Source organism: Ischnura elegans, chromosome 11 (genome assembly GCF_921293095.1).
Source record: "Ischnura elegans chromosome 11, ioIscEleg1.1, whole genome shotgun sequence".
NCBI lineage: Eukaryota > Metazoa > Arthropoda > Insecta > Odonata > Coenagrionidae > Ischnura > Ischnura elegans.
In genome coordinates, this window is record NC_060256.1 from 53630442 (window position 1) to 53657697 (window position 27256).

The 27256-nt window shown below is 38.5% G+C and overlaps 1 protein-coding gene across 1 annotated transcript; it reads right to left on the reverse strand.

Annotated features, from left to right (window-relative positions):
- Nucleotides 1–10: 10 nt before the first annotated feature.
- Nucleotides 11–22410, reverse strand: LOC124167686 (maltase A3-like). Its single transcript, XM_046545673.1, has 10 exons — nt 22159–22410; nt 9189–9368; nt 8162–8319; nt 6623–6748; nt 5505–5749; nt 4676–4868; nt 3416–3671; nt 2270–2465; nt 1014–1160; nt 11–341 (listed from the first exon to the last, which is right to left on the reverse strand). Exons 1-10 carry the CDS (start codon nt 22331–22333, stop codon nt 269–271), a joined length of 1749 nt encoding a protein of 582 aa, XP_046401629.1. The 5' UTR covers nt 22334–22410; the 3' UTR covers nt 11–268.
- Nucleotides 22411–27256: the final 4846 nt, after the last annotated feature.

The following is a 27256-nucleotide window of genomic DNA, read 5'->3' on the forward strand; positions in this document are numbered from 1 at the left end:
ATGAGAGAAATGTGTTTTCTAAAAATATTTTATTAGAAGTAATACTTGAACAGGGATGTAAATTAATCTTATAAGTACCTTCAGGAGCATCACAGATTTAAATACACTTCATATGACCTTGAGCAAGGCATTGATTAAAATTCACTCCTCACAAGTGAGCAGCCAATGATATTTTTTCTGCGCTCAGTAAATGCAATATCTATCACAGCATTCTACTCATGACTGTCGTCATCTGGGCATCTTGGATATCATTCTACTCCAGTTGTTATTACTCAGAAGAAATTCCTAGAACCAAACCTTCATTGGGAAGAAGGGTCATGTCCTTTGTGCTCACAGTTTCACTGGAAAAGAGAAATGTGCTTAGTGTAATGACAGCTACATGTGTCACTCTTTGACCATTTTCCCATGCACCAGTGTAGCCGGTGCCATTGCGTGCAATAAGCCGAAAGACAATGAACCCTCCTGGGTGGCATTAATCAAGGAAAAGAAGCAAAACTTCCCTCTCTGAATTAGATCAATTAGATCTAATTATTTACTTGGCTTATATAACAATGATCAGCGCCAAAGCAAGGGGGGTTTTTGAGGTTAAACCCCCCCCCCCCAGAGCTCACAGAAATTTTTAAGTTAAATCTATTTTAATTAATTGGATTAATATTACTTATGGAATAATGTTAGGGTTAATAAAATATCCCTCAGAAGGCTGTAAAAATCACAATTTTGAACCATTTATCTTTTTTTTTTTCCGGCAGAAGGCCTCCGCACCTCCTGCTTACCCTGGCGGGTATGCAATACCCCAAGCACCCCAGTATTAGTTGCGCCTGTAACCCCCTCTAGCCTTAATTCCTTGCTGTGCCCCTGACAATGATGATATGGCATTATTCTGGTTTAATCATGAATATTCTTTTCATATTACTCATAGTTCAACAATATTAAATACCCACCATGGATTTTCAGTGCTAGGTTGTTATGGAAGACATTGCAAGACTATATTGAATTCATGGAATAAAACTTACCCAGCAATAACCTTGGAGAAGTCGCTGGTTATTTTCACTGTTGCCTCCTCTGGTAGCTTATCAAAGACTGTTTGAAGATTAACATGGTTCATTTCTTCTAATCCCAGATTTACAACCACCAGCAAACCTTCTTCATCAGGGAAATTCCTAAAATTCATGGTGGAAATAAAAGACTGAAATCACCCACAAATTTGATCTCTTGTCACTCTAGCATACCATATTTTTATACAAGAGCATTGCCATTGACTTTTTTTAACTCTATCATTGTTGCATCTCAGTAGCATATACACATAGGTAGTATAGTAGCACATATATACATATATATTTTGAAGGAGGCCTAACTTAATACATACATACTAGGTTACATGGGTGTACCCAGAATCAAAGCTAGGGGAGGGGGGGGGCAAAACTTGCCGTGGTCGTTCAAGTTGTAACTTTTTTGCACAGTAAAGGTTAATGAAACCAAAATTTTAAGGAAATTATGTCAGCAATTTATTACTTTTTTATAATTATTTGGTTGAAAAAATAATTATTTTTATTCTAGTTCCATGTCTTATACTAATATCATTTCAATGTGATTTTCCAGGCATTAGTCGTAGCATGGCATGAGTTTTTAAATAACATCTTTGTGTAATGTTGCCACCTGAGTAGTCATCCATGTGGTAACATGTTCTTTCAGCTCGTCATCGCTGTTGTACTGCTGACCGCCAAGAAAAGACTTCAAATGTAGAAACAAGTGAAAGTCACTGTCAGGGCTGTACAGAGGATGGTCAAAAACATCCCAGCCATAAGCCCTGTGGGAGTCTTTTTGTCAAATTTGCAGTGTGTTGTCGGGCATTGTCGTGAATGAAAACTATGCCTTTTGTGAGGATTCATCAGCACTTGTTCTGAAGTGTACGTTGCATTTTCTTAAGCATCTCAAGATAAGCATCTTTCTTGATTTGTTTTACAATGCAGCGAAAAGACAATGGTTAAAAGTCAGCAGTGCAACAGGGATGAAGAGCTGAAAGAACATGTTATTTCATGGATGACTACACAGGCGGCAACAATCTACGAAGAGGGTATACACAAACTTGTGCCATGACAAATTTCTGGAAAATCATGGAATTTTTGTCAAAAAATAGTAAAAGTGTTGTAGAGTTTTGTGCAATAGATTTCTTTGAATTATCTGTACTTATTATTTACCTATTTCAAAATGGAACTTACTTTGATAACCAAATATAATAACCAAATGAATGTGAAAATAACATTCTTACCTGGTGAATGCAAAAAGGCTTTCACCAATGGTCCTCACACTCAGGTCACCCTGTTGAGCAGTTGGCGTTTCCCTCACAGATACCAGCTGCTTGTATATATTAATGTGGCTAACAGTCACCAGTTCTTGAGCCTTGACATTCAATGTAACGTAATTTGGATTAACTGGCAGCCAAGTGGAGTTTCCTTCAGTAAATCCTGGAAAAAAATATGAAGCTCTACAAAACGTGACAAGTACCGTATTTGTCTGAATATAGTCCCCCCTTTTTTTCCCAAAATGCCCGTGATAAAAGTTAGGGGGGGACTATATTCAAACCTATTTTTTTAATTTTTTCCCGAAACTCAAGCCTCAAAATTTGGGGGGGGGGGACTATATTCATGACTCCATAAAATAAGAAGTGACTAGTGACCTGTCACTTGTCGTGTTTTTTATCCGATAGTGGCTTAGTTAGCATAACTGTTGTCTCTCGTGTTAAGTGATTTTTATGGACCCTTATTAAAGGAGGGTCCCAGGACCTCCCCTTTTAATTTGCCCTGGGGGATTACCATAGCAACTCTAAACATTTTTTTGGCCTTAATGCAGAGCATAATCTTGGTAACAAGTGGCAATTGTAATGCATGCATAATATTTTCTAAAAGGCCACGTTGGCAGCAGGAAAGAAAGCAAGGGTGGAGGCATTTGAAATATGGTGCTATAGAAGACTGATGAAGATCAAATGAATGGATAGTGCAGGTAATGAGGAAGCACTAATAAGAGAAGGGGAGAAGAGGAGCATTGTGAAAACATAAAGAAGATGATGGAATGACTTAATCAGCCATCAATCATCAAGGGGCCATTGGATGGCATAGTCAATAAAGGAAGACACAAAGTAAAATGTATGGAATTGATTATGATGGATGTGAAAGAGAAGAAATACTTCAGTATAAAAAGATTAGCTAACAAGATACATCACTGAGTGGAGAGCTGAGTTAAGGCAACCTTACGATTGTTAGCTGGTGATGTTGATGGAAATACAACTTTTTACTTACTTATATCTAGCCATTATATGGAACCAGTGCACAATCAACACTACCAATGAATAGACCAATTGATGAAAAGGTTAAGCAATCCTCACTACTTTCTCATTCAGAAACAACGAATTGTTCACCTGCAAAGGGTGCATCGCTCCATTGGAAAGGGGTCCTTTCAGGGTCACGTGACTTCTCCATGTAATGGTCAGGGCCTGCATTGCATCCCTGAGGATCCTGAGTCTGCTGCCAGGTGATAAATGTATCTTCCATCCCAATCTCCTCACCATAGTAGCTTACACCGGTGCCAGGCAGGAGCATTATGATCATGTTCAGGGCATCCACTAATTCAGGAGCATAGCGGGATGCTACTCTGTGATTATCGTGATTGCCAACCTTAAATAAATTTCAATCATTAGGAAATGATTAGCTTGAAGTAAAAGGCCACATTTCGTGGTAGTAGATTTTTGGGTCTATTAATTTGTAGCTACCTTGGTGTGATTAGACAAATAAAGAATAAACAAGCAACCAAATAAAAAGTTTAAAACAACATAAACCATAAATATGAAGATTTACATTAGACATTCATAAACTTCTACAGGGAATATAGTACACAGTGTTTGAGATGGAATCTGCAATAGTTCAGGATGTGGTAGGGGAGACCCTTTCAAGCATTTTTCATCCATAAACATGGGGTCGCCTCTCCTTAGTTACTGAGCTGTGGCAATGCAAACATTTTTTTGGATGTGTTTTGCAGTTACAATGAAAACTGTATTTCTTGGGTATCCAGCCTTTTCCACATTTTATGTAAAATTCTAGATTTTTAAGGAGATCAAATAGTTAAAGTTGGATGAAAATGTGCAATTATAATTATTTGAAACAATCTTAAAATGGCTGAGATTGCACAAATGTATTGTAGATACTTGCTCAAAGCTCTCGTTTAACTAAGGTCAAAGATTAATTGCTCCTTAATACCGTATATGTCTGAATATAGTCCCCCCTTTTTTCCATAAATGCCCATGGTAAAAGTAAAGGGGGGGACTATATTCGAATGCATTTTTTTAACTTTTCCCGAAACTGAAGCCTCAAAATTTGGGGGGGGGGAATATATTCAGAGGGAGACTATATTCGGAGAAATATGGTAGATTTATAACTTATAAGGGAGAAGGAAGGGTCAGAAAAATTATTTTGGATCATGTCCAGCAGATTTGAAATGAATATAACAACTTCTTCTGTATAAAGGGGGTCAGCTACTCCCCGCCAGGTACTAGAGACACTCAAAGCTACTTTCTCATAAATTAAAATTGCTGATAAATATTCAGAAAAGGAAACATTTTAATATGGGTGGCAATCAAATTGCAATATAACAAACAATGAGTATTGATAGACAAAGTACTCACAAGCCAGTTGGCCCATCCTTTCTTGGGGAGATTATCCATCCATTGGGCAATGCCATTTGCAAAATTGCTGGCTGAACGACCCAAGTTGTTAATCAAGAGGAAGTTGAATGGCATGTGGGATCCAGGATGCTCAGGAGTTCCAAAGTATTTCATTGCATTTTCTATACTTGTGTATGCTTCAGTCATCAGAACCCTGCAATGAATCATCTCAATTATTGTTACATCCTTGAGAGATGTGTGTGAGAGTAATCCTAACACCTAGACACTGTAGAAAAAAATTTTACTGGCCCACTTTCATAGAACTTATCTTAAGAAAACATACACTTTGGGTATTAGCTCTTAATAAAAAGACTTGATATTTAAAAATCAACATTAAAATTAATGTAAAAGTAAAAACAAGCTCAAAATTGACAATCCAGGAGATAGCCAATTACTAGTGTGCTACAGATAAAAGTTATTTTTGGATATCCATATACCTAGCTGTCTAAATATACACTGAAAGCCCATTAACAATAAATTAAGTTGGCAAGTGATCAGTGGTGGCTGGTGCTTCTATTGTATGTTGAAAAGCTGCTGTACATAATATATTTAAAAATATGGCAGACATTTCAGAATGCATTCATTACTAGTGTGATCATTGGTGGGTGGCGCTTGTATTGTATGCTGAAAAGCTGCAATACATACTTGAAATTAAGAATACATTAAATTCTTGAATATTAAAATATTTGGGGTCCTTTCTAAATGCATTAGTTGTGGTTTTTCTGAACTGATGCATTACATATTAATCAAGTGTTTTCTATGGTGAAGAAGATGGGTTGAAATAACAGACCTGGTAACTCCATCAGTTTTTGCTGCAAATGCATCAACCCTGGCTCGGAATTTTTCAATGACACCATAGCATCTAGGATCATCCTTTGTGTAGATGTGATCAAGGTAGCCATAGTCATTAGGATCGGTGACTCCAGATTGGTTATTCCTGGGCTCATCTGGGAATCCATCAGCCTCGAACATGTGGTTCACAGCATCAATACGGAAACCACCCACACCCTTGTCCATCCAGAAGTCCAGAACATTCTGAAGACATAACATTATGATAAAATCTATCTCTGATAAATAAATTAATAAAATAACAAAATGAAGTACCCACTAACAAAGCAGCCTTGCCTCGTTCATGCTTTGGAAAATACACATAAGCTAGGACAATTTATTTGGACAAATGAATTTTCTATGAAATACCATGAAATTTACATGTTGAAATTATTAAGGAAAAAAAATTTAATCCTGCACAAGCAGGTACTTATCTGAAGTGACATGAGATATGTGTACATGTGAAGAAGAAAACATAAACCATAGCAAGCATCTGTGCCAGTAAACAATCCCTTGCAGGTTTTATTAATGATTATGGTTTAAAGTCTCTATGTTTTCATACAGAAAAGTTCTCACAGTTTGCTACATGTGGTTTATATTTTTTTAGAACTTGACAGCAAATTTTGATGGAACCAATGGCACTGAGGGATGTAGGGGGTGTGACAGGGGTCATGACCCCCAGATTTTATCATATATTTTAAGCTTTTATTAGTATAATAGTTTTTGTGTCCTTGTAAAAGAGAAAGGGAGTGTATATGCAAATGCATGGTTACAAGTCCGCAAAGTGAGAGAAGTTTGAGTTGTATTTATCATAGAGCATGGCACTCCCTGCAATAAAAACATCCCTCTCTCCTAGGAGGGGGGGTTTCCATATTGTGTGGACCTATGTCATGGCCGCCCCACATTTTATGCTAATCTGCCCCTGCTCCAGACCATAATCTCAACTTGTATTTCTTACATTCCTAAATGAAAAATCCCTCATCATCTCAAGATTAAATATTTTCTGTTCATTAATATTTTAATGGGTATTTGTTGTTTTCATTTATGGTAAACATTTTCAATTTACACTTATATACTTACCAAAAGCTCATCCACAACCAGCTCATTTGTTATGTTCAGGTCTGGTTGGCTTGGGTCAAACTGATGAAGATAATATTGGCCACGCTCATCATTCCACTGCCAAGCTGGACCTCCAAACACACTTATCTAGGAAGAAAATAAAATTTTAGAAAAATTAATATGCTTCTACAGTGATAGAAAAATTCAGGGCTGGGACCGCTCCTGAAATGAGGCTCTATAAGTGACAGGAGGGGAAGATGGAACTGAGAATTCAGGAGAATAACACCATTTCAAGTTTAAAAATAAAAAAATTGCTTTCTACTTCTTAACTTTCAATCATAAACTAGTTTCAATGCACTGTATCATTTTCAAGACTAGTCTCAAAGTTTTATTTTTTTATTTTTTCTAACTTGAATAGGTTAGAGTTGTCAAAAATTGACTTGCATAATAATTGAAAAATAGGAAGTCGGCATTTATTTGGTCACGTTTTTATAATATTCAAATGACCTTAATTAATTTCTGGAGGTCTGCAGAGGGCTAATATTCTGTCCTGTTCTAGCGTTAAGAAGAATAATGCTATGGGTAACATGCTAATGTCAATCAGTCCCCCCTTACATTTTTTCTCTTTACCGCCCCGCTTGGTATCAATGGCAAGCGGGCTGCGTTTATTTAGGATACTATGCTTAGCCACCCCTTACGTTCAAATCATTCAAATTCAAGCTACGATCTTGGAAGAAGATAGCGATCTGGAGTCGCAAAACAAAAATGATTAAAATAGTAAAATTCCGACCTCGTGGCTGGCAAAACCACTTCGTAACAATTTTGTGGCTGTGAGTATTTGTTTACAACTGAAATACGAGCGTCATGTTATCCCACGCTTCATTTGACATCCAGTGAATCATACATCCACGCAGCACTGAAGTAAATTCACGCCAAAATTTATTTTTCATTCTCATTTTCGCTCGCTGGGGGCTCCGCTCCCCCCCCCCCCTCCCCACCCCCCAGACCACTCCGGAAAAGGCCGGCTACCTTTTCAGGTAACTCTCTATGACGCAACACCGTATCTCCCTCCGTTGTTGACGTAATAATTCACGAAATAGTGAAATTGCATGATTTGGACAAAATTAAAAGTGCTCCAATCGGTCTGAAAATTACTTTCTTGACGAATCACGTGGTCTAGATTCGAAAAGTGACATTTTTGAAAAATCAATTTTTTTACCCAAAACTCCCCCCAAAAATTAGCGACATTTGGCAACTTTGACGTAGATAGAAAAGAGAACATTTAGTGTTTCGACAATTTTTTCGACAAGGTTTTTAGACGAGTTTAGAACAGGTCGATTCAGTGACTTTTGTCGTATCTCGTCTCGTTCACCCCAAACAGTTGTATAAATCAGTCAGTCAGTAACCGAAAGTAGGTTTTATAGTTTATAGATGCTGTTCTCAAGTATTTGAGCCAACATCTGTGATATTTTTCAAGGGCGAATGCTCCTAATCAAATGAATTGCTGAATTACTAGGTCATCAGATTCAGTAAAAGAATCAAAGGTTTAAGAATATTTACCCAGTTGCTGGGTGGCTTCCTGTTGCCATCTTCATCAACTTTGCCGTCGGACCACACGTAATAGTTCGTGTACGGATCAACACGCTTCACTGACTTCCGGAACCATTCGTGCTGGTCGCTGGAGTGATTAGGAACGAAATCCATGATGATCTTGAGACCTATGGAAGAAGGTATATAGGATTAAATAGCTAGTCTAATGATCATGGTGAAACAAAACCCAATACTATGCCACAAACTTTTATTTTAACAGTCTACTAGTTTCGACGTTTATACTGTCATTATCAAGACTAACCTTGACCTAGGTTAGTCTTGATAATGACGGTATAAACGTTGAAACTAGTAGAATGTTAAAATAAAAGTTTGTGGAATAGTACTGGGTTTTGTTTCACCATGAACATTTCATCGTTCCACCAAGTAACGCCCAAATCAGTTGATTTTTTTAAGTCTAATGATGCTTATATAAGTTCTCCCAATTCAGAATTGATTCATTCACTCATATCCGAAATAGTTATGGGGTCATTCTCCACTTTTATTTCATTGTCGATTGTGATGGAATTTGAAAAAAGAGAGGCCCATATTTTTCGTTTTCCGAAGCGCCTACTACTCTTCGAGCAATTTGCGACGAAAAATCGATGGCTTTAACCCTTTTTCAAATAAGTTGATGACGTCAGGAACTCATGCCGAACGGGTCACCGCTTCTCCGATACTTCTTGACCCTTTGCAGGGGCCTCACGTGGTTCGTAGTTGCTTGCACTTTTGGAGCAATTCTTTCCCGCATTGAAAGATTTTTCCTGATGAAGTAGAGGAATAAAACTGATGACGTCATCAACTCATCCAAAGTGCGCGGTAAATTTAGCGTTTTTTTCATTTAAACTAAGAGAATAGCGTAATGAGGCAGATTCTTTTTTTCGTTTGTGACTTACCTTCAATCCACAGATTTTCACTTGAACTGCGATTTCTATTCTGAGTGAACGACCCGATTGTGAAAAATACGAAAAAAGAGGAAATTAAAGGATAATTCACTCACCAAGTGTCTTGGCTTTGGCAACCAGCGCCAGGAAATCATCCATCGTTCCAAAGATGGGATCGATAGCTTCATAGTCGGCAATGTCATACCCGAAGTCCTTCATCGGAGATTTGTATATCGGGGACAGCCATGCTGCGGCAGCTCCGAGGTTGTACACGTGTTCCAAATTATCGGTAATGCCTGCAATAGTGGAAAATAATGAGAAATGGTACGGCAGAGATGTTGCAAAAATTAAGAATTCAAATTCTGATTTCCCGCGGCAAAAATTTAATTTCTCATGATTTGTTCACACTCTCTTTTATATTTATGCATAGTAATTTTCAGCAATTTCAACAAATTTATTATTCAATTATAATTTCAAGCAAACAAAAAAAAAACAAAACAGGAAAACGTACGCAACAGTAAAGATATTAGGACGAGGATCGCTCTAAAAAGGAGGCATTCATTAATAAGGAAGAGCTAATGATAGAATCGTAATGTAAGAATTTGAAGAAAATGATGGTGAAGAGTCTGATATGAAGTGCAGCACTTAACAATGCGTAGTATTATTGAGTGGGTATTACCGAATTATTATGTATTTTGAGTAGGTATTATTATACATTGACATGTTAAAACGCTAGCAACTTCAATAGGCGTGTAGCGGGAGTTATTAGGACATCTGCTGTAAGTTTTAACGAGAATACTAAAAAAATATACTTTCCGTTGTGAGACATTTGAATGGCTTAGTTAGAATCAGGAGGCCCTGACCTTACTTTGAAATTTGACAGGGTTTGGTGACGAGCTGGAGGAGGCACTCCCTTAGGTTCAAAGCCGTCAGTCGCCGTGATGCTAAGGGTATGATCAGCTCATTCTTCGGTTGGGCGAAAAGTATCCGACTTTAGGTTTTTTGAGGTAGATTTTTTTGTGTTTCCCCAACTGCCACTCCTCCTTATCCTTCCCGATGATGAGGATAGCTGTCGGGAGATCGTGAGTTCGATCCCGGGTCAATCTGAGGGAACTCCTAATCAAGGCTGGGCAGTGTTTCGAATACAAGAATTTAAAAAAACGTTTTTGAAATACATTTGTAATTTGCATTGGGTATTTCAAATACACGACCTGAATGTATCTTGTATTTCAAACATGGATATCTTGGTATTTTCCCATTTTTAAATAAAAAATAGTACTTTTGTATCATCATAAGTTAATAATCCTAAGATTGGTTTTACACAGCTCTTCTTTCCTCTCTGCCATCCTCTAGCCTTTTGATAGCATCGCATTTCATCTCTTTTACATCCTTTATAACCTGTTCTCTGCAACTCATTCGGGGCCATTCCTTTCCCTTTTTTCCCTTCCACCTGTCCTTCTACGATTGTTTTCATCCATCAGGCCATCATTTTCCGTAATGTGGCCAACTAAGTTATGTCTTTTCCTTGAGGTTTTTAGAGGACTTCTCTCTTCTCCCCTTCCTTCTTAGTACGTCCGCATAACTTACGCTGTCGATCCATTTTATCATCATCATTCTCCGGTAGCACCGCATTTCGAATACTTCCATTCTTGAATTCTATGCTGCTGTCAAAGTCCAAGCCTCACGTATATAGACAAACATGCTCCATACGTAGCACCTGATGAATGTTTTCCTTAATTCTACGCTTGTACCAAGGGGACTGCATTGAGGAGGTCCAATTCCATCCCATGCAAGGCTGATTTCTCTTGCCACTTCGGTCGCATTTTAATGGGTTTTCAAAAAATGTCCGTGGCGCGGTGATGATGAGTGCAATGCGAATAACTTTTTTCCAATATTTTGCCGCAAAATGTAATTACGAGGAATAGCATTGAAAATTTATGAATTTGATAGACCGCATCATCATGAATATACATTTCAGTTTAAACCAGGGTTGGCAAGTGAATCGAAACGAAAGTCGAAACCAGTAAAATTTCAATAGTTTTGTTCCAGGGGGGTGTGTGCTTGAATCGCTCGGGATTAATTCCGGCACGGAATAATCCCGATCTCTCATTCCGTGTCGGAATCTAGAAACCTAGGGGGCGAAATGTAGAAACGAAACGGCTTCAAACCCTCTAAAGGGGAGCTAAACTCAGGGTCGAAACGAAATCGGAGTTACTTCGGGTGGAAAACTAAAACTCTGGAACGAAACGAAACGTAGATAATGTTTCGTACCGCAGGGATCACGTGCTTCACCTACGAACGGTTTAGTTTCGACCCGCACACCGAGTACGAAATATGGTTGAATGAAGTAGAGGTTCGGCCTACCGGCATTAGATGCATTGTGCAACGGGGCACTCATATTTTTACCACTAACAGGAGAACGGTGAACGCAAACTGGCCATTCGATTTTTAAGCTCAATTTCTTAATATCTCTACACGTATGTCAAATGTAATGGATCGAAACTATTCCCCCTTATCCTCCTCCACTTAACTTCCGGGATCGAAATTTTACTATGAGCAGTGGAGTTTCGAATAATTTCGTTTCGTTTCCGGGAGTAAAGTTTCGTCCCGGGTCGAAACTAAACTCTCCTTGGTGATTTTAAGTTTCGTGCCGGAACGAAACTAAACCGAGGCCTCTTATTTTCGTCTCCCTGCGGGTCGAAACGAAACATTTTCGTTTCGTTTCACTTGCCAACCCGGTTTAAACGCCTTATACCTTATTTCCCCGGGAAACCCGGATCATTTCGTCCGTCAGCGACACGAGTGGCGACTCTTGTAAACCCATTTAAATTCGCGGTGGGTGACAACACATTCAGAGGCCGACTTGAGGATCCTCTTTTGTAATATTCGTGGCTTGTTCTCTCAGCTGTAAGAAGATTGATCATAGCCTGCGCTATACTACTGACTGTTTCTTTCTTTCTTCTTCCATCGTTGGAAATTATCTGAATATGGTATATTGTTTGCAAGCACCTAACCAAGTGCGTACCCAGGATTATAACTAGGGGGGGGGGGGGGTGGGGACAAGCCATGGTCTAAGGGAGGGGCAAGCCATGGAATTTATGAGATTATTTCCTGGAAAAATAGTTTTATTTTAGTTACATGTCTTATACTAATATGTATCATTTTTCGTGGGTTTAAAGAAAATTTGTTGAATACTTTCGTTTCAATTCAGTACTGATTTTGCTTAAAGACTTTTGCGATGTTTGCTTCTAGGGGGGCAGCTGCCCCCCTGCCCCTCGCTGGGTACGCCTATGCACTTAACTCAAAACTTTGGCGAGTGAAATCATGAGAGAGTATGTACAGCCAGGAAAGGCTACTAGGACCGGTTGCAAGAGAATGAAAATAAAAAGAGTTGAGAGGATGAACTCAAGCGCGGAGTTTATTCCCTCCAGGGTCAATTGCCTTTCGCGTCACCGCAATTTCAAGTGCTCTTGAAGGTCACTTTCATGAGGACAATAACCTCAAAAATAAAACTCGCTCACCCCGGAGGCAAGACACTTTTGCCTTCGTCGAGGATTCTCAGCTACCGTGAGGTGAAATTGGAGTCGTACGGAGATAAAACTGTATGATGCTACAAAGAAGAGGCATCCGAAATGTGGACAAAGGAACGATGAACATCAAAAGGGATTAACCGAGTAACCAATGAGGAAGTTCTTCGAAGAGTGGGAGAGAAGTATTATGAAATATCTCTAAAATGAGCAGTAGGAGCTTAATCGGCCATGCGTTTTGGCATGATTGTCTGATGAAGAAAATAGTCGAGAACAATTGGATAGCATGAACGGACATGGAAGACCTCGGAATAAATATACGGAGCTAGTAAAGGGATGAATTGATGGATGGACGTGAAAGAGAAGAAATACTTGTAGATAAAATAGTGAAAAAACGTAGCTGATAGGTGTGAAAAGATTAGCTGGCTGATAGTAGATTTGAGTGGAGAGCTTCGTCAAACTAATCTTAAGCCTGAATCACACGATCATTTTATCCGTCATTTCCTTGTGATTACTATCGCGATCACTGGAGTGATCACTCGCAAAGGATCGTCGCCGGCAAATGTTTTTCACGATCGCGATGAGGATTCCCATCTCTTTTTTTCATCACTCGTCCGGTCGCTTTTTCCGTCGCTGAAACCGTCACTGAAACCCCATATCAGCCAATCAGAACGCATTCCCGTATGGAGCGATTGCAGCGCAACAAACACGCTATGTATTTTCGTTATATGGGTCCTATGACAACGAGCTGTGTTATCGAAAGTGATGCGAAAGTCGGCGGCGAGAGGGACCGTGTTATTCAGAAAAATGATCACCAGACCGATCGCTTTTCCCGTCGTGAAAAGCGATCGCTCTAGTGATCACTTTTCGCGACGAAAGAAAATGATCGTGTGATTCAGGCTTCAGGATTGTTGACTAGTGATAATGATGATGATGATGGGGTGTCATTTTAAATTGCTTAACCCCGCCTTATATTGATCTTGATCCCGTGCGCGGTGTACGGAAATCGTTTTTTCCATTGCTTGCTATTAGATATGTATATCAAGGGAAAACAGTAGAAATTTCCTTCCTCATAGGAAATGTTTTCCTTTCTGTAGAAACATTAAATTATTGTTTCGCTAGTATTAGGACCCGCCCGCCTCTGTGACGGTTCGGGATTCCTCTTCCCTACCCTTCCAATCCTATCCTATCCCAGGAGGCGTCGTCGGGCTCCTATCGCGGCGGCGACTCCCTCCGTTTTCCTGCCTTGTCCTCCCCCTTCTGTGGTGCAGAGGTGAAAAGGTAGCACTTACAGACCTCGGCCCAGAAGTGTATCCCCGCGAGCCCGCCCTGGAGTCTCGTTTCCACTGTCACATATGTTTACCATCATCGTATCTACTCTGTTCCTTTATCTAAAAATCCTACGACGAATCCCAAGTTTCCCTCTCCTCTGGGTACTATCCTTCCAGAGTATCACCGGCTGGCCTGCTTGAAACTTATATAAACATTAAATTTGGCTATTTTGACGATCCCAATATGGGCGAACTGCCTTTGGTTTAAGCATGGTTGAAAATCTTATGTATTAAATGTAAAATGTCCTAATCAAACATTAATATACATCAATTTATAATGAGTGACGAACAACAGCTGAAACGTGCTACCAAACACATATATAGTATACTCTAAAACTGTTCAAGTCCTTTCTTTCTTTCAACAACTCCATGGCAAACCAACATACACAAAATCTGCAGTCTGGCGGTAGAAGAGCAATCAATTATTTTCCCCAAATTTGCGCCTGAGCTCTTACGTCTACCAGTTTTCTATCCACTTCCTCTCTCTGCCAGCAGCAAAACCGACCCGTGACGTCACGCGCGGGAGCCCCGATGACGTGTTTTCACGCAGCTGATGAAGAGTTATTTTTAAAGACTCATATCTCAGTTAAAAAACATTATTCAACCGCGAAAATTTAAATGAATACATTTGAGGAAGAGACCTTCTTATCTTAATAGTTTTAAAATAACACAAAATAAAAATAAATGTTTATAAACCAACGTTTTCATCGCGACCTAAAAATAATACAAGTTAATTTTGGTCAATCAATTTTTCAAAGAACTTTGAGGTAAAAAAACTCTTGTTATAATCCTAGTTCCTCAATATGATCGCAGCGTTGCCATCGGATTTTGGTGGCCATTTATTGAACTAAACTCCATATTTAATTTAAAATATGAATAAAATATAGATGCATTTAAAATCATAGTGAAAGTATTAGAATATTGCATTGTCATCAGGCTCTATCCTGAAAATTTCAGCTTGATAGCTAATCGGAAAGAGGTTGAGAAATCGGAAAGAGAAATTGAGTTGCAAGATTTGACCCGGACGAGATGACAAACAACAAAGCGAGTTTATAAAACGTTTCAAAATTGTGTTTGTTCCACATTGTTTAAGTTGACGCGCCTAAATGTATAGAATCTTCTGCATCTCGGAAAAAAATAAGACGAGAATTCTCGCCATCCGCACGCGACGTGTTAAATGTCTTCACTTCTCAATAAGCGTACATGCCAAGACGCCTGCATGCTTCCTTTCCGAGCACAGCAGGCTGGGAGCAGCGATCGCATCAATTCGCACCCCGGATCTTGATGACTCAGGGGAATTTTCAACCAGACTCGTTATGACGGACCTTGACACGTTATCAAGGACTTCCAAAATCTCATCCTGTGCAGCTGCTTAACCGTTGATACAATCGCCATAAGCCGCGTCAGTCAGCAAAGCTATTAATACTAATTTTCTCGAAAGAAAAATCTTATCTCCGTTGAAAGGATAAGACTTTTATCCGCATGCAAGGGCTATCCTTGACTCACCGGGGATGAAAACGCATTAGACAGAGGGGAGGAAAAGACTTGTTTGGGTTTTTTTGAAATGAAAAATCCCAGAGGAAAAGATAAAGATCTAAAGAACACCTGGGATACTTATCACCCGACACCTCTCGAAGACAATTACGGGTGATTGATGACGGCCAGCAGACAAGTGTTGTTGAACACTATGCAAATGTAGTGCATCACAAAGCTAGGTAGATATAAGGGATTGAATCTTATCACCTCAAAACTATAAATACTTGTTATTTATCGCCTTTCCTCCACACGGAATTTTCTCGTTTTTTTTAGAAAGAGACATGATTTTGGACATGAAAGGATTCACGTGAAAAACTTCCAAATGTGCTGATTCACCAAAGTCTGTAATAATGCCCAGTCACTCCATATAAATATCACAAATACCTAATCATTGTCGTGCGTTTTTTGATATTTTACGAACCGCCCGTAAGAACACAATGTTGAGCGATTTGCCATCATTATTTAATGTCGAGATGGAAAAATAAGGTAGTAATTAGAATATTTTAATAAATACAATCCACAAATTTTCCGAGTATCTTGGTATTTATGCAATAATTTATTTTAGATTAGTCGAAGGAAAAACCAAATTGGGTATTATTTAAGCTACAAATAACTAATATTACTTTACTTATTAACTCAAAATTTGCGAGATGTTTATGAATAAATTGTACGCAAGGCCTAACGTAGCACAGTCGAGATCGAACAATCGATTTTATTTTCAGTGTTGCTGATGAACTCTTCGTATTTACACCAAACATGTTTTGCGGTAATCTCGGTGTGACTACCTCGATGTAATTCGGAGACTTTTTTTCAATAATCTTACATGGAAAATAACACTCGACAATAATCACGGTTTACTGTTTTGTTTCGTATATATATCAAATAAAAAATTGTAAATGAAAATAAAATATTGTTAATGGAAAAAAAATTAATTTTTGGTTGTATAGTGTTGCTAAAAATGTGCTGAATTTGGTTGAATAAGGTGTAGCTAGCCATCACAGTTCATTCGTTCAACTTTGAGGCCACGTATTTTGTAAGAAAAATAAACTACAAAAAATAGCATTCGTCGACATATGTACTTGTATATAATGACAGCTACGTTAAGTTTAAACTTTCTGTCTCAAGAAACAATTTTTGAGGATTTGGACAGCTTTTTTTTCAATTTCAGCAAGGACTCAACGCCGAGATGCCGTTACAGCAAGCTTAGATAACAAGTGTAAAACAAGGTGGCCAATTAATGGTTACATTTTTTATTGTTTTTAGTGCCGTATATAGTGCATACATAGTTGCTTTTCCAAAATGGACATGTCGCCCACAGTGGATGATAACATAGTCATAATACCCGTCCAGCTCTCCTTTGTATTTTATTCATTCCGCGGATTAAGTCCTTCTGCACCGGATCCCATATGCTCACTGCATATTCGGACGAGTACGAAATAGCACCTTTATTTTACTTTCTCATCCGAACATCTTCCCGCAATTCGCTAGACAAATTAGCCTAAGGAAGGTCGCTAGCTCTGCACTCCGGATTACCGTACTACAGAGATTGTATAAAAGAAAAGAACAATAAAATGACATTTTTTCCGTTCCTTTGGAAGTTCTTTATAAGGCGCTAATTGAGGTTTGACTCGGGAGCGTGTTCCCGTCATCGCGTGCCGAATTCTAAAGTCACTCGGGCGAGCCAACTCACAGCCCACTGATTTCTCATCGCCCACAACGGCAGCTTGTGAAGATATAAGAAAGAAAAATTGGCGTCACCGACCCTGAAGGCCTTGCATCGTCGATTAAAAATAAACGAAGAATTTGAACAGGCGATATGCATCACGTAATTTTTTTATTTTTTTGGCAGGAAGTCAGCCGCAAGAATCATGGTCAGCCTTTGGCGACGCACCTGACCTCGGAATTCAGACATAGGTTTACAGGCGTCCGGAAATCCCAATAATTCTCGTACAGTTATACATTTTGTTTGGAGCCCAAGAGAAATGTTTTATTCTCCTTTACGACTTCCCTCATAATGTGGTGCTGCATTGACTGAAAACTTCAAAACAAATTCCTTTCGACAAGTCGTTAAAGAAAATTTGAGATCTCAGTTAACATTGTAAAAATCAATGTTTATTATTGTTCTGTGACAGGACCACCCACGTACAACATTTTACATTACTTTGATTCAGTTATTGCCGCAGGAAAAATAAAGAAAAGTTAGTAATAAATACCTCAAAACAGAAGTAACAACACTTCAAACATACCTCGAAAATAAAATGACACAAAGGTAAAACAGAAACCCTTGATAAATACAAATGAAAAATTCCAAATTTTTTTTTTTTTTTTCAATTAATCCGTAATCCGTTTCCATTTCAATTGATTTACTTATATTTTATTTAACTTCTATTTTGAATTCGACTTGTTTCAATTGTAAAATATAGGTGCCTGAAAACATTCTCAAGAGATGACAAAAATATTTGCAAATTGAAAAATGTAGATTTTCAGAAATATATCACCAAAAAACTATTAAAAATAGTAGGTTCCGTACTTTAATAAGGGCGTAGGGTAGGCGTTTTTAATTGTTACTAAAAATATACCCATTTCGTTTCTTTATGCATCCTTAAGCATATAGGTATACAATTTTGCGAAAAAAGCGAATAACATCGCCTATATTATTGAAAAAATGTTCCATAATATGCGGCCACCGAATACCTTAGAAATAAAAATGAATTAACAAAGAATGAAGTAATTTCAGTCATTGAGCTATTAAATCCTCACTTTTCCCTCTACTCTCAGACGAATTTTGCGTAATTTTCATCCAAATAACATGATTTGAATTCCATTGCAGTATTCATTTGCTTATTCTCTGAACAAAAACCAATACAATGACGTGTCTAAGTTTATTTTATAATGATTTGTTCAATATGACAAACATTACATCAGTTATTTTACAAAACGACAAATATATTTTCTAGCATTAATCAGAATTTATATTACTATGCTTAGATTAGTACTACCACCAGAAACGTTGTACAAATGTGGATTTTTACGTGCAATTGCATGAAATTATAGCGCGAAGAGTCTGTTTTTGAAGCCCTCAGTTGAAGGAGTGCGGTTATATGAGTTTATTTTGAAATTTTCATGAGAATGACATTTTCGTGGTCTTTGACACTTAACCGTCTAAAGTACGCAACAGTCAACTTCTCACGTCATTCATTCCGCTTACAGGCAATAATTCCGAGGAGACTTTTGCGAGGTGTTTGCCATTCAGTTTCACAATTTTGTAATTCTTATTCTATTGGGCGGCCTCCAATTTCATTTGTGCAAAATAACGGGGAGTAAACACGTCGTTTTGCCACAGCTCTGGGATATGCGCAATTTGGCCGACACAGTGGCGGGCAGTTTGTGTATGGTCCCGCGTTTCCCAAGCAGATTGCTTGATTGCACACACTTCACGTGCTAGCGGCTAATGTTCCGCCCCTGCGAGCAACTATTTTAAAATTTTATAAACGCCGAGGACAACAAAGGTCATAGAAAACGAGCAACGGAAGTGATTATTCCGAATTTTCCATCCACCAGTACAACAAAAGAGGATCCTAAAGTCGACCTCTAGATGTTATTTTCACTCACCTCGTATTTAAATTTACAAAAGTCGCCAGTCGCTGACGGACAAAGTTATCCGAGTTTCACGGGGAAATAAGCTATAATAAGGGACTATTATAATAACTGAAATTTACATTCATGATGATGTGATCTATCAAACTCGTAACTATTCAATGCCATTCCTCGCAATTGCAAACGCTCTTCTGCTAAGTATAGGAAAAAAAGAGGATCGTACTGCCCTAGTGGTCGCCCAGCGGACTTCGCGTCAAATCGATTAAAATACGATCGTAGTGGCAACACAAATTTTATATTATAATTGCTATGTATGTGCTTTAATCAATCCCCTTTGCCACCGGACATGTAATACTTCAGTTGCAATTGTAAATGTGCTATTATTTTTAAATTTTATTAATAATTAAAATCCTATAATTTTTATTACATTCTAGCGATTAAAATAGGTTTGCATGGAGTATTTAAAAAGTATTCTGGCAGTCTCCACAACCTTCATGGACTTCTCTCTTCGATTCAGAATAAGGCTTACTCCCTTTCATTCTATCTAACAATCCTTTTCTCTTCCATCCTCTCCTTCATTTACCCAACATTCTACCCTCGAACACTATTTTCAACACATCCTCCCCGCTAAGTACTCGCTCCATCCATACTTTCTGTCTCATCCGTATCTCATCTGTAAGCTGCCTCTCCTCACCCACCATGTCGAGCACTTCGTCGTTCCTCCTCCTTTCTGTCCACTTTACTTTCTCCATTCTTCTCCACGCCCACATCTCTTCAGTCATTACCCGTTCTCCTTCCTAAGTGTCAATATTTCTGCTCCATAAATCGCTACACTCTAGATCATACTTTTTACTAACCTTTTCTTTAAACTCTTACATAGCGATCCTCTCATAAGCTCCTTCCTGTTCATGAACGCCTCCTTTTCTAGCGCAATTCTCTCTCTGATATCCCTACTGCTGTATCCGTTTTCCTCGAATGTACTCTCCAAATACTTGACTTGCTCTACCTTCTCAAAGTTTTGCCGATCTTCTTTGACCTTAAGTCTCACACTCCGAACTCTTCTATCAGACTCTTCACTAAACTATTCTTTAAACTCATAAAAAACTATCCTCTTATATTCTGCAAATGTATGCGTTGTCTTTTGAAGGAAGGCTTTATTCTATTCTCCATGACCGACGCGTCGCACTCGCCGTAAAATTCACTCGTCAATCAAGATCAAGCAGTCTGCACACGCAAAAATGACAGAACCGCAGCGCATTTGTATTGACGGCGATTTGTATTTGTTTTCTCCTTCCGACCTCTCCTGACCTTCACCGCTCGGCCGGTGACTCAACTAGACGACGCAGTGGAAGTGAAGCTGTTAAAGATCCGAACCAGACGCAAACTTTTCACTAATCAATGGTCATTTACGTAATAAAGGAAAATACATAGACGCAGTTGCTCACCCGTCGCTCATAACCTCTTCAAGCATTTGTAGACCGTAATAATAGTCATTACTCTTATTTTGTATTAGTTTATAACAGAAGGCAATTATGTTTCAAAGGTACCAGCGTGATTTACAAGCGAAATAAAATCCGAATATTCAAGCGTATTGCAGTGGAATTTTTCCACATTGAAATAAATACTTGCGATTTTCAACGATTACAAAATTTATTACCACGTAGGGTTCAATTTTACACCATCATCTTCAGTTCCACCTTAAAGATGATGTACTCGTAGTAACATTGAATCCTAGGTAGTAATAAGTTTTAAAATCGTGGAAAATTGCAATTATTTATCTACAAGCGAAACTTTCTAAGCTTTTACAATGTACATAGGGAGGATGGCATGATCTAAGTTGCCATGTAACAAAAGAAAAAATTATGAATAGTACGAAGAGCTCCAATTATTCTGAAAAAGTCAGTAAATATTGTGGGCTAGGGTATTTTATTGTTTCAAAGTGACATACTTTGCAACTATAGCTTAGATAATACAGGAATAAAGAAATGTGAGGAAACAAATTTGAATTACAATCTACGACTACGTAAGAGCGATAAAATTGAACCAAGAAAATTAGAAGGGTGGACTATAACTAAGTTCAACTGTGCAACTTGCAAATAAACACTGGATTGTGTAATTCTCGACGAAACCTAGCTAGATAGCTCTTTCGTTGATCACAAAAGAAAAGACTGCGGACCATATTATGCCTATCGAAACTTGGCGAGAGAGAAATAATTAAAGGAAGCAATAAAGAAAAAATGTTAACAACCTTATTAATATGAAATATCCAACGACGTATTCTTAGACAACAATACAGTTTCACAGTGGAACTAACAAAAATAAACTGCGGACTATAGAACGCAATACGCAGGTTGGCAAGAGAGAATTACCTCAAACATGCCACAAAAATTTGAAGTCGAAAATATTATCATTTATACCACATTAATTCCACGAAACTCAACTTCGTTTGATCGAACAGACATATGAGGCAACATTTTCGCTGTACTTAGCTACGCACGATTGGACGGTTAGACGATAACATTCGGTGCGTTCTGACAGTCTATAGTGCTGAGCTAGCTAAGGGAGCAGCACCGATGTATTCATGCTAGGTTCAGCTGAACGCCGAGCTGTTGCCATGGGAACGACACGACACCGCGCACGTTTGAAAACAGTTTTGAGGTATAAGTGTAAAACGCAATTCCAAAATAAACCTTATGTAAATTATTTTATTTGATGAGTTGGTTGATGATAATTCCATGCCATTTAAAATGCCATCGTATCGGTATTACGTCAATATAACGAACTCGCGGATGCTGTAAATGTTTTCTGGGAAGAAAAGAAAATACCTCAGGAATTTTAATTTTTACGACATTGTGATTCCCACATATACTCCGAAATATTTTAAAATACGCAAATACCCGTTTGGATACCTTAAAATAACCTCGTCCGTACTAAAAAAATAACATGGTAACCAATCAAGGATCACAAATAAGACCGCGAGGATAGTTCCACGGTGAAACTTAAAAAAATAAACCGGTGGAAGTAAAATGCAAGACGCAGCTTGACAAGAGCGAAGCAGCTCTGACTCGTAATGCAGTAAACAACATGCCACTGACCTTTCAAGTCGGAAATACCGTCTCCATCGCTGTCCTTGAACGACCTTGGGTATATCTGGTAAAACACAGCCTTCTGCCACCAATCCAATTCTCCTTCGAAAGCCGGCCAGTCCTGATTGCCATTGCTGGCAGCGGCAACGGCCATGAGGAATAACACGATCGTCAGGCGACACATTTTTACGACGCAGGCGTGTCAGGGAGACAAAAGAAGAACGATACACCTCACGCGCCGGCGCCGGTGTGAGCTCAAAACACTCCGCGATCTATATTTAAAGGGCCGGTCCGCGTTCTCCGCTGCGATTGGCGGAAAAAAACTCGGAAGGGCGGGACGCCTTGAACCGTCTCCAGAGGTGAACCAATCGGATGGAGGTGAGGGTGAAGAAAATTCACGTGAAACACGGCAAGCGAAATGGGATGGGATGTCGGTTTAAAAAGTTGAGAGGGTTTAGAGATAAATTGAAGAGTCTTAGGGTGCCAAGGGGGAAAAGATGAGAATGAGATAAGGTGAGAAACGATGCCATTCGTCTGAAAGGAGATCGCGTTGAGTACTAGGGAACAAATGATTCGATACAGCCCCTTGAGATGCTCTTATCGTCAGTTATCGTTATCCCGCAAACTGGTTTCCACCCATCCATCTCTCTCTTCGACAACCACTCGTAGATGATTAACGAAAGATAAATCTTAGGGATATGATTTACAGATAAATTGCTTCATAGGCAACGAAAAACGTTTCATCAACATTATACCCTACGAGCCACCTGCAGGGTGCTTGGCAGGGGGTGATCAATCATCAGTATTCAAGAGGATTCCCATATATAAACAACAGCAGTGACGTCTTGGAAAAATCAGCAGTGCCAGAGTGAACTTTCCTTACCTTTTTTTAGAAATGAAATATTACTTTGTGTGTTTTTTATTACAAGTCATTATTTACATTTTTTACAAAATTTTTGGTCTTGGTTACGAATGTACATAGGCGGATTCGGGGGGCGCGGTACGGGCGGGGGCACGCCCCCCCCCCCCAAGGCGCTTAAATAAATAGAAAAGATTTTTAATACGGCTATCATTGCTTTCGTTTTATTTTGTGTATTTCGGAGCCCTAATCATTTAATTTAATATTAAAATACTTTCATAACATAAAGATAATATTTTCTACAGTATTTGTTTTATCTTTTTTTTAATCTCAAATATGAGAAGACTTGACCCCCCCCCCCCCCCCCAGAAAAAAATCCTGGATCCGCCCCTGCGAATGTATTTATTAGAAATTTTTAGGCAACAAAATTGATTAGAGCGTTATTTGACTATTATTTCTTTTGTTAACCAGTGCCGCAAAGGTGTTCCTCCGCGTTCAGGCACCATGACACCACTGCACAACACGGTCATAAAAATGTCACGCATGCTAACAATTTATACTTCCACATTCATGCAAAAGCGAAAATTGCCAACTACTCATGAACACAATCTGCCTATAGAGCCAGAATACACAAAACATGCTGTTAGAAATGATAAGAAAATTCAGAAACATTTGCTTCTAGGGGGGGGGGTTTCCCCCCCCCCCCCCCTAGAAGCAAATGTTTTGTCTCTGGGGGGGTTTCCCCCCCCCCCCCCAGAGACAAAAATCGCAAAAGTCTTTTACCATAATCACCACTGAATTGAAACGAAAGTATTCAACAAATTTTCTTTAAACCTACGAAAAATTATATGTATTAGTATAAGATATGTAACTAAAATAAAACTGTCAAGGAAATAATCTCATAAACTAGTGAAGCGCTGTTATAATTTTCTTAAAATGTTGGTTTCATTCTTCTTTCCATGCTAAAATGTCACAACTTGGCTTGCCCCCCCCCCCCCCCCCCTAGTTATGATCCTGTGTACGCCCTTGGCAATGGTATCTTATTGTCCGTGGAAAAAACGACATTCTGAATCTATGTGTTCCACATTCTATCCCTCTTATTATATTCATATGGTCTGATATAAGATAGAATGTTGGCGTTCGTAAGATGTGGCTTCTTTAACTGCTTCTTAAGATATGCTTCTTTAACTGCTTCATATGTTTTTGGGGTCTTATTATTTGAAGTCTTCCTTTTTCGTTCCTTCCATCCATTTGCCCCTCGACTATTATCTTTATCAGGCTATCATTTCTCAGGATATGGACAATGAATTTGTTCCGCGTCCTTATGATGGTTTCCATACGCTTCTCTCCTCTTCTTATTACTGTCTCATTGCTCACACGGTCAATCAATGTGATTGTCATCATACTTCTTATGACTTTATCCACTTAGATATGAACAAAACTTGCACTTTTTGCGCCCAATGAAACCATATAAAAAGAAAGGTATTTTTAAATACATTGACCCCTTAGTAACAACAGGAAAATGTCCTTTAAAAACAGTGGTTAAACGTTACTTAAGGACAGGTAAGAGAAGTCTTCCGCATGCAGCCAAGATTTACATGGAACATAATCAAATCATTCAATCTCCTATCCCAACTCTCTGACCTTTTTACCGACTCGCTCAGAGGAAAGAACGTTGATTCCGTCAATATTACTGTTTGACTTGATGCCTGTGAGCTTCTTCACAAACTGAAAATATTTTATTTCAAGAAAATGTTCGGTCATCATGGCTAGATATCTGGATTTGAATAGAGCTTGTTAGCTTTTCAAATTAGTAACTTTCTCTCGTTATTTTGAACATGCCTCGTTTGTAGGTATTTGAGCTCAATAACTTATAAATCGATATGAGAAGTGTCTGCTGATAAATTAGAATCCTTTAATTTGGGTGTATCTAAAGTTTTTTGTGTAATTTAGCCATAGAAAATTATGTGCTTTTAATGCGAAGCGTAACTAGTTAAAAAATTGCGATTTATTTCTTTTAAACACAACTTTGACGGAGTGTTTTTCCTTCAATTTTGTTGAAATATGCGCGAAATCTACGAGCTGGATTGCTCACTGAGGTCAAATGTATGATCAACTTGTTGGAGTACGTTATTAACAAAATAAGCAGCGCCTGGGTGGAATTCGAAAAGGCGTTGCCAAGGTTTTGTTTGTGTTGATGTAACTGTTTCTCTTGTTCGCAGTGGATGTGTACGTTATAACCTCTTATAAATAAAAGGTTTTTCCTGCGTGTGCTAACACAACTGTCATCTTCTATTGGTATGAAAATTATATTATTTAAAGCATTCATTTAATTCAAAATAACTGATTACAACTATTTATTTCTCGTTATTATGCTTTCATAAGTTCTCTATGTCGTTAAAACCTGGTTTAGAAAAATATTAAATCAACTAAATTAATTTATTTAATTAGTAAAATTTCGGAATTGTACCATATTCAAAAGTATGTGTTAAGAAATTGCTCAATGACATTGTGCCGATCCACTTGTCACCCCTCCTCAGCGCTAACCTCCCCCTCCATCAATACCTCGTAATTCCACACCAGGATCCCAATAGTATGTGACCTTCACCAGTGGCGCAGTTAGGCGGAGGATTTTGGGGGATAACCCCCCCCCCCCAGAGCTAAGAGAAATTTTCAAGTTTAATCAATTTTACTTAATTGGATTGATATTACTAATAGAATAGTGTAAGGTTTAATAAATTATCCCTCTAATATATACATTCATAACCAAAACCAAAACATTTAGTAAAAAATGTAAATAAGGACTTATAATAAAAAACATACATAGTAATATTTCATTTCTGAAAAATGTTAAGGAAAGTGCGTTCTGGCACTGATAATTTTTCCATGACGTCACTGGTGTTGTGTGCATTTGGGAATCCTGTTGCATGCTACACAGTGGCGCAGCGAGGGGGGTTTTGGGGGATAAACCCCCCCCCCCCCCCCAGAGCTAAGAGAATTTTTTTGTGTTTAATCCATTTTACTTAATTGGATTGATATTACTAATAAGGTAGTTTAAGGTTTAATAAATTATCCCTCAGAAAGCCGTAAAACTCACCATTTTGAACCATTTATCATAAAATTCCGAAATTTATTAATCTCGCACCTACCGCTTATCCTGGTGGGTATTCCATACCCCCACACACCCCGGTATTAGTTGCATCTAAATACCCCGAGCCTTAATTCCTAGCTGTGCCCCTGACCTTCATGACTCAAACCACCAACCCTCACCCCACCTCCTTATCCACATTACCTACTTCCTCTTCCCCGCCACCTTGCGGCATGAAATGAATTCTGGGTTGTTTGGAGATGGCAGAATTAAAATTCTGTGGAAAGTACAAAGTGCTTTTACTTTATTCTATCATGGTCAAGAGTCATTAAAATTTGGATTTGTTTCAATTGTATGTACGGAAGGGCTTCTAACACAGAGCTAGTTCGACAGGAGTGGGGAGAGGTGACACTTAGCAACTGAAAGGTAATAAGCGGAGAGGCTGAACCCAATAGCACGCAGCGTCCAATACCGCAGAAGAATAGGTTCGCTTCTTTTTGCTACGAGTGGTGCAGCTGCCCATGTGACATACGATGCTGCTGCCATGTGACAGCCATGTGAATATCTCAATTGCTGTTCACGCTGCCTGAATCACAGCTGTGCTCGAGTTGAAACGACGCGTGGTAACGCTCGACGAAAGTGAGAATCGTGGATTTATCAGCAGAGAATGAAAATATGATGAAATATGTAGTACCAGAGATACTCTTGTCTACAATTCTTTTGAAATGGCTTTCCACAGTTTCTCGCCATAATTTGAATAAACCTACTAACATACACTCGCTCAGTGTTTCCACAGTAAGCTTGGTGTGGATTGGTGAGGTTAGAGCTCACCTCAGAGCAAGCCAGAACATTACACTCGTATAGGATATTAATAATAGGCATCACTCCCTTTAGACCTATGAAATTTTGTCTTTTTCGGGAACGTAGAAGTAATAATAATAATATTTTTTTAAATTATATATAATTTTTCAAATGAAAAAATAACAATATGATGTAATTTTTTGACAAAAAGAGCAAAGTAATGTGATATTTGATCACATACTAATGTTATATATATTTTTAAATTATAATGATAATACTTTTTTATATCAACAAAATAAAGACAAAGAGAAAAACAAAATTATGCGAAGCCATAGCAATAATACAATAATAAATGGATC